Below are 13584 nucleotides of genomic sequence, written 5' to 3'. Positions count from 1 at the left end.
CAGTGTACTTGTACCCATTGGTCTGGCTGTTCCACAACATTTGCCAGGGTCCTGCCACTCACTCTGCATGTTCTGCTCCGGTTTAACTTCTCAAAGTACATTACTTTGCACTTGCCCAAGTTAAATTCCACTTGCCATTTCTTTTCCCATTTTTCCAGTTGATCAAGACCATGTTGTAACCTTGGCCAACTTTCCTCACTGTCCACCACACCACTAATGCTGGTGTCAACCGTAAACCTACTCGTCATGCCACTCACATTCTCACCCAAATTATAAATATATATAACAAACAAAAGGGAACCCGGCACTGATCCTTGTGGCACACCACTGGTCACAGGCCTCAAATCTGCAAAAGCATCCGTCTGCTACCAACTTCTGACTCCCTCTACCCAGCCAATTCTGTGCCCGATTAGCTAGCTCACCTAGGATCCCAGGTGATCTAATCTTATGGATCAGCCTACCATGTGGGATCTTGTCAGAAATCTTGCTAAAGTCATGGAGACAACATGTACCATTCTGCCCATGTTAACAATTTTTATTACACTTCTTCAAAAACCACAATTAAATTCATGAAACATGATTTCCCACACACAAAGTCACGCTGACTATCAATGCCAGTCTTTCCAAATGAAGATAGATACAGCTTTCAGAATCCCCTCCAGTAGTTTTCCTACCATCTGCAGTTTCCTGGCTTTGCCTCACAGCTCTTATGAAGTGAAGACACATTTGTCATCCTTCAATCTTCTAATACTTCACTTGTGGCTGAGGAGGATACAAACATTTTTGCCACGGCCCCAGTAATTTCTTCCCTTGCTTCCCACATCTTGCAAGATCATGGTTGGTTAGACTCTGGCTATCACACTTGGTTAGGCCCCAGGCATTTATCTAACCTTTAAGCATCTCAAGTCCGCCAACACCTCCTTGTTCATAATATGGTTCAGGGCATCACTTCCTTGTTCTCTTCCTTGAACTCCCCGACTTCTATAACCTTCTCCACGGTAAATAAAGATGGGGAGTATTCAATTAAGACCCATCTCCTGTGGCTCCACACATTGCACTGATCCTTATTGGGACCTAATCGCTCCCTAATTGCATTTTGCTCTGACTAGACATAGATTCTCTCAAGATTCTCCTTTCCCTTCTCTGCCAAGGATATCTCATGTCCCCTTTTGCCCTTCCGAATTCCCTCTTAAGCGTACTCTTACACCCCTTATACTCCTCAATGGATTCATTTGATCAAAGTTACCTATGCCTGGTATAAGCCTACCTTTTCCTGACCAGTGTATGAGCATGCACTGAGAAACTTAGAAGTCTCAAAGTTGATGGCTGATTTGGAATGGAAGATCTGTCAATTTGCTCCAGTCCAAATGGATCCAGGAGGGAAGCATTATACAAGTGAACGACATCTCAAATCTTGATTCTTTTATAGCCTGCCGCAGAATTTGAGATAGCATTGATTTCATAAGGTTTCATATTAGGAAATAAACTTAAGTTTAAAAATATATATTTTGTGTCAGTTTGATGTTTTTAATTATTTAGCTATTTTGATGATTTTAGATTTTTCCTCTATTTGCTGGATTTATTGTTCAATGAAACTATTAAAAATCACTTCCTGATTTAAAATCTGTCAAAACTGGGAACAGATTTTGCCAGTTGTCAAAATTTGGCAGAGGTATCTTGGGGACAAGACCGCCTTACTGTTCTGCCAGAAGTCCTGGCCAAGTTGTCATTAGGACTCCAGGTTGTCTTTAACTCTGAAATCGGGCTTCTCACCTGGAGAGGCAAGTAAAGTCGATGGGTAACCTTAAACAAAGGTTCCTAGTTAAGAATTTGGGTCTTGGACGTCAGAAGAATTGGAATACAATACCCAGCTGCTACTATATAGCATTCTTTATGCAAACAAAAATCTCACCCAGGAAGGTAGTACCTTTTCTGGGGGACTGTCTCTGGAAAAGGTTCACTGCAGAAGTTAGGATTAGTATTAAAATAAAAACCTTACAATGCTGTAAAAACATTATAGTACAACTGGTAATTCAAAAAATCAATACAGAACACCCAGAAAATTATTTTAAAAAGGGAAAGAAGCGATTATGAGAGGAAAGTTGAAAGTAACACCAAAGTTCCTTCCATATGTGTAGAAAGAGGAGGAAATTAGTAGTTGGTTCTGTAGAAAGACAGATAGAAAGCGTAGGAGTAATAGGATCTTTGGCGAAATCATACCTGAAAAACCATATATAGTTTTGGATCCCTTACCTATGAAAGTAATTGCTTGCCTTGGAGATATTGCAACACGAGTTTTATAAATTGGTTCCTGGGATGAGACAGTTGTCCTACGTTCTCTGGAGTTTAGAAGAATGAGTGGTTATTTCATGAAAATTTATAAAATTCTTTGAGAAGTTGGCAAGGCAGTTACCTAGAATCTGTTTGGAATCATATTCTTAGTACAAGGCCAGCAATTAGAATGGCTAGGAACAACAGTTAAGGGGTATCAAAATTACATACCTTAGAGGACAATGGATATTCAGTTGTTCCATACATTTAAGATGAAGATTGATGGGTTTTTGGCACTGAGGAAATCATGGGACATAGGATAGGGTCAGGGAAATTGTGATTATGTAGAAAAATTCAATTGTGATCTTACTTCATCTAAATTTCACTTGGTGTACCTTACAACAGTCAGTCTGGGTATTCTCTGAAGTAGGTTAAGACTGCTGTGGAGAAATCTATTGAACAGTACACATCAGTGTACCAATGTCCCAGAGGAACTTTGCACCTATCTATAATTATGGTTGCTGACAATCATGAATCATGACAATCATGAAGACACCTCGACTTCCTTAGAAGATTGAGGCGATTCAGTATGTCGCTGAATACTCTCTTGAACTCTTGCAGGTGTACAGTAGAGAGCATATTGACTGGTTGCATCATGGCCCTAGTTAGGCCTCAAATGCCCAAAAACAAAGGAGATTACATAATCTGGTGGACACTGTCCAATTCATCATGGGTACTGATCTCCTCATCAAAGAGATCTGTAGGAGGCACTGCCTCAAATAAGGCAGCCAGCATCATGTACCCTCACTATCCCGCCCACACTCTCATTTCATTCCTGCCATCGGGAAGAAGGTATAGGAGTCTGAAAACTATTACCTCCAGGTTCAGGAACAGGTTTTTCTCAACAACCAACAGGCTCTTGAACACTACAAACACCAACTGCATTACAAACTACAAATGTCTTGGTTGCACTAGGGACTTCAGGCTTTTATGTTGCACTGATATTATTAGTTTTAATTGATTGAACTTTCTTTTGTTTAACGTGTTCTCTAAGAGTACTGTGTTTACAGTCCTGTTTTGCTGCTGCAAGTAATAATTTAATTGTTACATTTTTGTTACATATACCAATTATACACTCATGACTCTTGGTTGTAATGTGCTGGATGGGCTTTTAGTTTGCAGCTTATTCAAGTCCCTCAAGCATTAATTTTAAATGAAGATTTGCATTTGTGATATAGTGTATTTTACGTATAGAAGGATATTTTTTAACAATATTTAAACATACCTATGAAAACTATCCACCATTTTTAAATGAATGCGGAGATCTTTCTTTGTCAGGTGATCCAGCATTCTAGCATCTACCAGGCACTCCATGAAATAACTGCGGTACTGAGGTAAACCCAAACTGGGAAGCCATTCATTACCAATCCATTCGTGATTCATGTCACCATAAGCCAAGGTCTGTTGGAGAACACAACAACTGATTTATCCAAAGGAATTTGAGGGATGGGGTTATTAAAAATGCATAATAAATGCTAACAATATAGGTTTATATTCTCTTTCATTTGCAGTATGGAGTAGCAACAAGTTGAAATATACTAAATGAATATTTCTCCATGATTATTCTTATCCAGTTAAATTTCATTCCATAATATTGTTAATCTTCATCAAGACAGATTAACAAACCTGCATGAAAAGTGAACAAATATTCCATATTTGTTTTGAAAGTTTAATGAGGAAATTGAAATAGCATTATGTAGCCGTGCAGTAAAAAATTATCAAAAAAAACAAAGCATTCTAGAGTAGGTATTCTAACTCTGATCATATCTGAATTTAGTGGGTTTACATGGATTTTAGTGAACATTGTACACTCTGGTAATACACTCAGATGGTATCGCACAGCCCAGAGAAGCATAGCATAACAAAAAATGTCTCATTTGCTGAAAAAAATAAAAAAAAATAATACAAATGCAGAGAATGAAATGGCATGCACTAATAAATACCTCCAAAGTTATAGCAGCATTTAATGCCAGGCGCACACTGATAGTTCGTGTTCTAATATTGCTCAGGCACAAATAATAGAAAATAAATGATGTGATGCGTTTCTGTCATTTGTATACCATTACACATCGAGGAGACTGGGCTGGGTGGAAAAACTTCCCAGGTCCTTTGCCTGGGTCCAAGCAGGTAGACTAATAATCCCACTGAAAGTCCTTGCAGGGGTTCACACATGCATCCATAAAGAAATATCTAGCTCTTAATAGGAAGGTTAAATGTTTGCTCTTAGAATTGGGTATCTTTTTCGAGTTGCTATGGTCACTGACAGCGTTTCAAAGATTTTTAGCCTTGCATGTATTATATTTGTCATTAGTACATGGATAACCAAATGTTTTCTCAATGTGCAGTACATTGAAACAAAAGCTAACTATATGATCTACAAACAGAGCAGGTTTTAGATTCCTTAGATGCTACCCATTTAAACTGTAGAGTTAGTTGAAAGTCACAAGTAGTCAACCATTTAAGACTTACATGTTTGAACTATCTATTTTAACGTGCATTACCTGAGCCCAACTGCCTTCTTCAGAGTCCTTAAGGATTGCAAGAAAGTACAGTTAATACAAATAAGAAAAGTGAGATCATATGGATTATTAAATATAAGTATGAATAATAGTTATTTATGAATACAAATGTAATAACAAACTGCGGTTAAATGAAAATGTACGAAGTTGTGTATTTGAATTTCAAGACTAAATGATTTTTTTCAAAATCAAATGTTCTCTAACTTTCAATCTTCTGTAAACGTTGTGTAAATACCATTACATTTTTAAGCTAGGAATGTCACATTCTTCCCTGACAGGCATATTCAATTCACACCTATTACATACATGTCCCATCTAACTTGTTTATATCAGTAAAAATCAACAATCTCAGGGTGCCGTGAATGATTTTTTCAAACTAAAAAAAAATGCACATGCATGACATATCATACAATATTCTGGAAATAATCTCAAATTGTCAGTCAATTCTCTAGAATTTTTACTTGTCTGAGTTATCCCGATTGGTTTCCAAAGAGCCTCGAGTCAAGTTAAATACTTAAGAATTCAGGTTCTATGAATCATGTATAATATTGGCAACTTCCTCAAATTTGCTACAAAATAAAAGTTCTGGGCACTGCAAATAGGTAGAATCTACCATTTCTTTAACTGTGATGTTACATGAGTAAATGTACTCTCAATAGGCAAATTTAATTTAATTGATACCTGAAGGAACGTAAAGGGTTTGAGTGGATGCTTACTATGCAGAGTAGAAAATGAACGATGATTTTGATCTCCATTCCAAATGTGATCACTCGTGCAATACAGCATCCAATTTACAATATTTAGTTATAGTGCCACAGAACAATGTTTGCAATGAAATTTAGATTCATGGTGCTAGGGCGATTGGTTATTAACTGAAGTTTGTTGGAATTACAGCAATACAACTAATTTAAACTTTCCCAACATTTTAGAACTGATTGATTTTCATCAATGAAAACTTTTTTACAGAAAATATCTACAGAATGACAAGTATATAACTGCATGTTATTTACATTATCAACTAGAAAGGTTAGATAACTATCAAAGGTATTTGTTCTTAGATAACACAGATTCGCTAGTCTCAGCTGATGGTATCAGAGTAATGGCAGCAACAGCAATCTTTGTTGAGAATATAGGTGGGGTTCATTTAGCACTTCTGGACAAAATTGCCCAGATTATAATTAAAACCAGATTTTGGAACAATTTGGTGTTCAATCTGTACCCAAAAAATTAAATCGAAGTATTTTGATCCTTGATCTGAGAGAGAATCTGTTGGAACTTTGAAAAAGAAATTACAGATAACAGCTCAAATTTTGTCAATGCACATGCACTGGGCTGATATGCATTTTGTCCCAATTAGACATCAATTTAAAAAATCCTTATAATTAGGCAGAACATTTTACATCCTGAAAATACCCCGGATTGTTAACAATTTATGAGTGACCTTTGAAAGGTAGTCAGATTGATAAGCATGACAACAACAAGTACTCAAAAATGTCACATTGAGAGAATAACCCCAATGCGGGCTGAGAGGGAAATATTGAACAAGGTCCTTGGATACCTTCATTTTTCAGAGTGTTCTGGAACAAATCTCATGGGGATAATGATAAAGAGACAGTAGTAAGAAAACAAAAAGAAAATGAAGAGAGAATTTTAAGGAATAAAGAGAGACGCGCAAGTGGACATTATAGATTAAAATCAGAATAAATAGGAAATTACAATAAAGTGACAACAGAAAGAGATTGAAATAAAAGTAAAACGAGAGTGAAATGAAAGGACAAACTAGCATTGGAATCAATGGACTCGACTGCAAGTCCCCACTTTTATTACTTTCAGTGGCATCACAACACTGAACCAGAGGCATGTTCAGACGTTAGGGGAGAGACAGATGATTGGTGTGGAACAAACCCACTTGCATGATTCTTTTAAAGTTCCAGGAAAAATAAGTTTAAAAAAACACTTAAAAACTTTTAATAAACTCAAATAATTGTACAAAATACATAATTTACCCAATACTCACCTTGATCCCTCACAGCCATTGTTTTCCATTCAAATGGAAGGAGGTGCAGCACTTGCATGTTTGAGGTCTAGTGTTCATCTCAATGAGGAATCTAATGTTTAAGTACTGGCACTGAGTTGTACAGAAGGTAGCAGGAGAGTTGGATAGGACAAAGGGCATATCGGTGATAGGGTGAGGGCAGTAATAATATAGCAGTCTTTCGCTTGCACAAAATGCATGTGCTTTAGTGTGCTTGTATTGTTTAATATAGCATTCACATTAATTGTTAGTTCCTGAGAGACGAGCAGTATATTGGCTGATCAAGGAATGGTCACTGTAACAACTATGCTTTTATCCTTTGTACTGTCTGCTGTGTGTGATTGCATCATCTGGACTGCTTTAATTTCGCTGTACTTTGTGTAGTGACAATAAAGGTTTTTTACATTTACATTATGTGAGAGATGTACTGTGGAAACAGTGTAGTTGAACTGAGCAATGGTACTGAGAGACGACAAAGGTAACATTTTCTGACAAATGTATTGCATGATAGGATTTGTCAGCAGATGGCCAGATAGTCTCCAACACTGATTAAAGGAATAAACAAAAATACATTAAGTACATTTGCACAATGCAACGGGTAAACAGTTGTGTAAAACCTTGGCTTGCTGGAGAGAGAGAGGCAGTGCGAGAGAGGCGTTGCGAGCAAGGCAGAGCAAGAGGGCGAGCTCAAAGCACATGCTTGGGCCTGGCTGTTTGTTTGCAGTAGCCGGTCCTTTGACTTTACAAGAACGTATACACTTGTTCACATGAGATTCACAGAGTACACAGTATACATACAGTAATGAAAAATAAATGCCATGAGAGCAAAACAGCAAAATGTGCAAGATTGCAGTGTAAAAACTGAATGATGCCAAACAATATTAAAGTACAATAATGGAATAACCAAATTAGATAGTTAAATAAGAAGAGTACATGGCAACACCTCTGGGAGGGGGGTGAAAAAAGAGGTGATTGGTTCAGAAGTTGACCAGCTATGGGGAAAGTGTTCTTAAATCTGCCTGTCTGAGCCAACAATATCCTGTATTTTCTCTCAGATGGTAGAGGAGAGAAAAGAGTCAAGAGAGTTTTATTGTCATATGTACCGAAACGCAACAGTTAAATTCGTACTTGCAGCAGCACAAGTTTGGAAACACAGTACTCAATAGATAATATAATGAACAAGCATTAAAAAAGTTTCAGTAATTTAAAAAACAATATTGTGCAAAAAACTAAACAAAACTCAGTCCATAATGCAATCAGGGCAATTCAAAGTTTAGTTAGAGTTCGTAGTGTTTAATAGCCTGATGGTCCAAGGGAAGAAGCTGTTCCTGAACTTGGATGTTGCAGTTTGCAGACTCCTAAACCTTCTTCCCAATGGCAGGAGTAAAAAGAGCGTACCTAAGGTAGTGTTGTGCAGTCTTTTTGATGCAGGGTCTAATATAGATCCCTTCGATGGTGGGGAGGTCAGTATCCGCGATGGACTGACGAGTGCTCACCATTTTTTGTAACCTCCTTTGTTCCTTGGCGTTCGAGTTGCCAAACCAAGACATGACGGAACCAGTCAATAGGCACTCTATGGTTCACCTATTGAAGTTCAAGTGAGTATTCATCGACATACCGAATCCCCTCACTCTTGTACGGAAATAGAGGCGTTGATGGGCTTTCACTATGATTGCGTCAATGTGCTGGGTCCATCTCTTGGTTCAGAGATATGCACGCCCAGCAACTTGAAGTTGTTGACACTCCCCACCACCAATGAAGACAGGTTTGTGGATCCTTGGCCTACCTCTTCTAAAGTCAACAATCTTTTACTGATGTTGGGAGCAAGGTTGTTATTCTGGCTCCAATTCATCAGATGATTGATCTTCCTCCTATACACTGACTCACTGTTATCCATAATTCATCCAACAATGGTGGTGTCATCAACTAATTTAAAAATGAGTTGGAACTGCGTCTGCCATAAAGTCAAAGAGTGAGCAGAGCATGATGCTAAGCACTCTGCTTTGAGGTGCCCCTGTGCTGATGGTTATCGAGGAGGAAGTGTCGTTTCCAAATCATACTGATTGTGGCTATTAATGAGGAAGTTGAGGATCCAGTTACAAAGGGATGCACACAGACCCAGATTCATGAGCTCCGTAACAAGTTCGGAGGGGATGATGGTGTTAAACGCTGAGCTGTAGTTTATGAACAACGGCCTGACTTATGTGTTTTTATTGTCCAAGTGGTCCAGTGCAGAGTGGAGAACCTGTGGGATTGCATCCCCTATTGATCTATCGTGGCGATAGGCAAATCATGGTGGGTTCAGGTTCTTGCTGAGGTAGGAGTTGATATGTGCCATAACAACCCTCCAAAGAGGTTCATCACCACAGACGTTGGTGCCACAGGTCGGTAATCATTGAAGCATGTTACCTTACTCTTCTTGCGTGTATTATTGATGCCCTTTTAGGTGGGAAACATAGACCTCAGTAATGAGAGGTTGAAGATGTCCAAAAAGCACTCCAGCCAGTTGGTCTGGTTTTGAGAACGCAACCCAGATACACCATCAGGTCTGGATACTTTCCATGGGTTCACCCTCCAGAAGGATCTTATGATGTTAGCCTTGGTGACTGAGATTGCAATGCCATCAGGGGACTATGGGGCCCAAAAGACACATCAGTGGAATGGCTTGGATAGCAGGCATCCACAACGGTATTTCCAGCCTGCTTAATGGAATGCACCATGATGATGGACTGGATTCATGAAAGTAATGAGTGTATGGTGGGCTGGGCTGAGTTGACCATGTTCTACAGGTTTAGGCAGTGAAGAACAGAGCAGTTGCCTTACCAGGCTGAGATGCATCGTGTCAGAATATGTTTTTTATAGCATATCTGTAGTCGTTTGAGATATTCCTGATGGACTTGCCAATTCTACTCAGATGCCCGAGAAAGTAAAAATGGTGAAGTGCTTTCTTGATCACTGCATCAGTGTGAAGGTACCTGATATGAATGTCAAGAAAATAGAAATACAACCATCTTTACTGCCGTTCCATTGATGAAGATCGTGTTAACCCCCTCACTTCCTTAGGCCAACAACCAACTGATGTTAAGGGCTCGGTTGTTGTCCTGATACATTGAGACAAGATTCTCAATTTCTTTCCTGTAATCTGTTTTATTGTGGTGGATCCAGCCCACAACAGTGGTATCATCGGCAAACTTAAAGATCGCGTTGGTGTTGGCCACACAGCCATGGGTGTACAGCAATTAGATCAAGGGTCAAAGCAAAGAACATTATGAGGGAACCAATGTTGTTGTGCCAGGGTGGTGTAAACGTCATGACCAATTTGAACCCATAGAGATTGCCAGTTGTGAAGTCCAGAAGCCAGTTGCAGCGGGACGACCCATGGCCAAGGTTCAGAACTTTAGGGATAAGTTTATTTGGTATTATGGTGTTGAAGGTTGAGTCAATGAATAGCATCCATACAGCAGAAATGACCAGCTCTGATACTGACAGAAAACTATCGATGGAGAATTTGATAATGAAACTCAAAAGCAGCATCATGCTAAGATGGGAGGTGAGATGTTATTTACCCAAGCTTCTGTTGGTCCTCATTTTAACAGTGAAAAAGTCACAATTAGATAGATTAGAGTGGTGGTCGGATGGAGAATTAAAGTGGTAGGCAATAGCAGCCTTAGGATCACTTCCCTGCTGATTGTATGGAGATGCTCCACAAAATCTTTCTGTCATTTCAGGACCTAAACATTTTTTCCAGGTGAGGCAGTGATTTACTTATTTGTGCTTATTTTAATCTGGAGCATTTGGTATTCACAATGCAGTCTCCTTTTCATTGGAGAAACCAAATGCAGGTTGGATGGTTGCTTTGCAGAGCACCTTTCCTTAAAAACCTCAGTTCCATGTTTTACATTAAATCCAACAACACTCTTACAATGTTAAGGTGCAATTTTTAAGGCATCCTCTTCCATTGATGAAACCTATTTTTTTGAGAATTTTAGGCATCCCTATGCAAACAGACGTTCTGAACTGTGCTTGGTTAACACAACAGCACTTCCAGATACCCTTAAATTATCGGCTATTAAATATATCAAATGTGTTAAATATTCAAAACAGTACAATTTCTATGTTCTATTTTGTTATGTGTAATATTATTTAAAACTCCAAATTATCACAATAAATTAGATACTGAAGCTATACAGTAGCAAACATTTAGTTACTTGAATCTGCAGAAACACATATATAGTGGTTCATTTGAATTATCTTTACACGTTACTTTTAACCAGCTTTTAAATTTATGCAGTGGCTTGTTTTGTACATCTGCACTTGTTCCAAGTGTGTTAGAAAATCATTGCTATGCAGTGAAAACCAAGATGAGGTTACATCTTCCTGTGACAGACTTGCAGTGTTTTGAAGCTCAAGCTGTGAGTAATAATGTTTGTACGTAAATGGAAGTTGTGGAGGTGGGGTCTGGGAGGGGATGCACGGATTATTTGAAGGAGGATTTTATTTGTTGCTGCATTTGTCCATTCAATAATCATTGATATATTATTTTTAAAGCTGCAAGCTAGTACAATGACTATATTAAACATTGCATTAAGAATGCAATATACTGAGGCATACAGCACAGAATTAAACTAATCTTCTCTGCTTGTACATGGTCCATATCCCTCCATTCTCTGTATATTCGTGTGCCCATCTAAAAGCCTCTTAAATGTCACTATCATATCTGATTCCATCACAACCTATGGCAGCACACTAAAGGCATCCACCAACCTGTGTAAAGAAAACTTGCCCTGCATATCTCCTTTAAACATTTCTCCTCTGATCTTAAAGCTATGTTCTCTCGTCTTTGATATTTCCACTCGGAGAAAAAGTTTCTGAATGTCTCCCCAGGCCATGCCCCTCATCATTTTATATGCTTCTCTCAGGTCTCCCCTCAACCTCTGAAGCACCAGAGAAAACAAGCCAAGTTTGTCCAACAACTCATTATAGCTTATACCCTCCAATCCAGGCAGCATTCAGGTAAACCTTTTCTGCACCCTCTCCAAAGCCTCCACATCATTCCTGCAATAGGGTGACCAGAACTACACACAATACTCCGAATGCATCCTAACCAAAGTCCTATAGAGCTGCATCGTGACTTCCAGACTCTCACATTCAATTCCTCTAACAAACATACCAACTGGCTTCTTTACCACCTAATCTACTGTACTTGTGCTGCCACCTATAGTGGGCTATGAACTTGGACTCCAAGATTCCCCTGCACATCCATGCTGTTAAGGGTCTAGTCATTAACTGTATCCTCTCTCATTGCATTCAACCCCCTCAAACGGCAAATCTTCACACTTGCTCAGTTTAAATTCCATCTACCATTTCTCTGTGCATTTCTGCAGCTGATCCATGTCTCACTGTATCTTCTGACAGTATTTCTCACTGTCTGGAACTCCTCCAATTTTGGCAAAACTACTCACCAACCCATCGACATTTACATCCAAGTCATTTATTTATTTCAGAAACAAGAGGTCCCAGCACAGATCCCTGTGAAAACCTCTAGTTACTGAGGTACTCTAGTTACTCTAGCTCGAGTAACACCCTTCCACTGCTGCCTGCTGTCGTCTTTGGTAAGATCATGATCATGTTAGCCAAAGTGCTATTGCAACAATATGAATTGTTACCAAAAACAATAATTTGTAGAAATGCTGTGTCAGCTAACATATTCATAAGCTACATGTAAATGATTCACCCTGTGGCCTTATGCTAGATGTCACTTCATCTTTTTTCCCCCAAAATGCTAATGTATTTGCTGCTTGGTCTGACATTCTCAGAAAAAAAACATTTGTTTTTCGGATATTCAGCCAGCCATGGCCATTTTTTAACAAATTATCTCCACGAAGTATTAAACATGACCTGTTTTGACTAATTTTTGCTCTCTGTAATGCACTGAAATAGATGTATAAAAATAGCTTTTTTTTAATCTGTATTCAACTTGATAGAAACTAATATTTAAACTTTTAAGAAATAATTTTGCATTGCCACGTAACAAATAGATGGGCAGTAGCAAATCTTTCCCATCTGTGCAATGACAGATGCAACTAATATGTACAACATGTTGCAATGGCCTGCTGAGCTCTTATATCCTCTTCCACCAATCCTGATTCCTGCAGTCCTCACCTTTAAGGGGCGAGCTCCGCAATGCAAATTGAAGTTGTCATTTCTTTTTACTGCCACTACATTATGTATCAGTGACACTTTTGCCAAAAATGCAAAATCGTTTCATCACTCAGTCACGCTCATTTTTGATCCTCCATCAAATTGTTGTGGGGACAGTTTTACTTTAAATTTTCAAACTGTTATCCAAATCAGTGAACTGAAAACTAGCAAACTTCCTGAACTATTTCTGCTTCAAAGAAATTAAATCCCAAATGTGTAGCAAAGGCAGAGTGGTTTCTCCTGCAGCTTTAGTGGATGAACATCCATTCTATTTGGAGCCGACGCTGCCTGCACAGCTGCCAGTACAAATAAGCACAGCAGCATGACGAGTGGGGGTGGGCTTTCCCGGTGGAACTGAGATGATGCCGATTTTGTCCCGCTTCCCCAACATAGAACTTTCAACTAGAAGATAGACACGAAGATGTTGCCAGGACTTGAGGGCCTAGGCTTTAAGGACAATAGACAATAGACAATAGACAATAGGTGCAGGAGTAGGCC

General features: G+C 38.8%; 1 protein-coding gene across 4 annotated transcripts in view; it reads right to left on the bottom strand.

Moving 5' to 3' along the window:
• ppfia2 (PTPRF interacting protein alpha 2) overlaps positions 1-13584 on the bottom strand; it is a 176918-nt gene that overhangs the window by 28455 nt on the left and 134879 nt on the right. For 2 of the 4 annotated variants that reach the window (XM_078417366.1, XM_078417367.1), the window contains exons 23-24: positions 4833-4859; positions 3557-3732 (exon numbers count right to left, since the gene is read on the bottom strand). In XM_078417366.1, coding sequence (XP_078273492.1) covers positions 3557-3732; positions 4833-4859 — 203 coding nt within the window. The remainder of the gene's footprint in view (positions 1-3556; positions 3733-4832; positions 4860-13584) is intronic. The other 2 variants (XM_078417368.1, XM_078417370.1) reach the window with 1 other exon arrangement.

Source organism: Rhinoraja longicauda, chromosome 20, assembly GCF_053455715.1.
Source record: "Rhinoraja longicauda isolate Sanriku21f chromosome 20, sRhiLon1.1, whole genome shotgun sequence".
Taxonomy (NCBI): domain Eukaryota; kingdom Metazoa; phylum Chordata; class Chondrichthyes; order Rajiformes; family Arhynchobatidae; genus Rhinoraja; species Rhinoraja longicauda.
The sequence above is the reverse complement of the archived record's forward strand: the minus strand, read 5'-3'. Positions and strand labels throughout refer to the sequence as shown.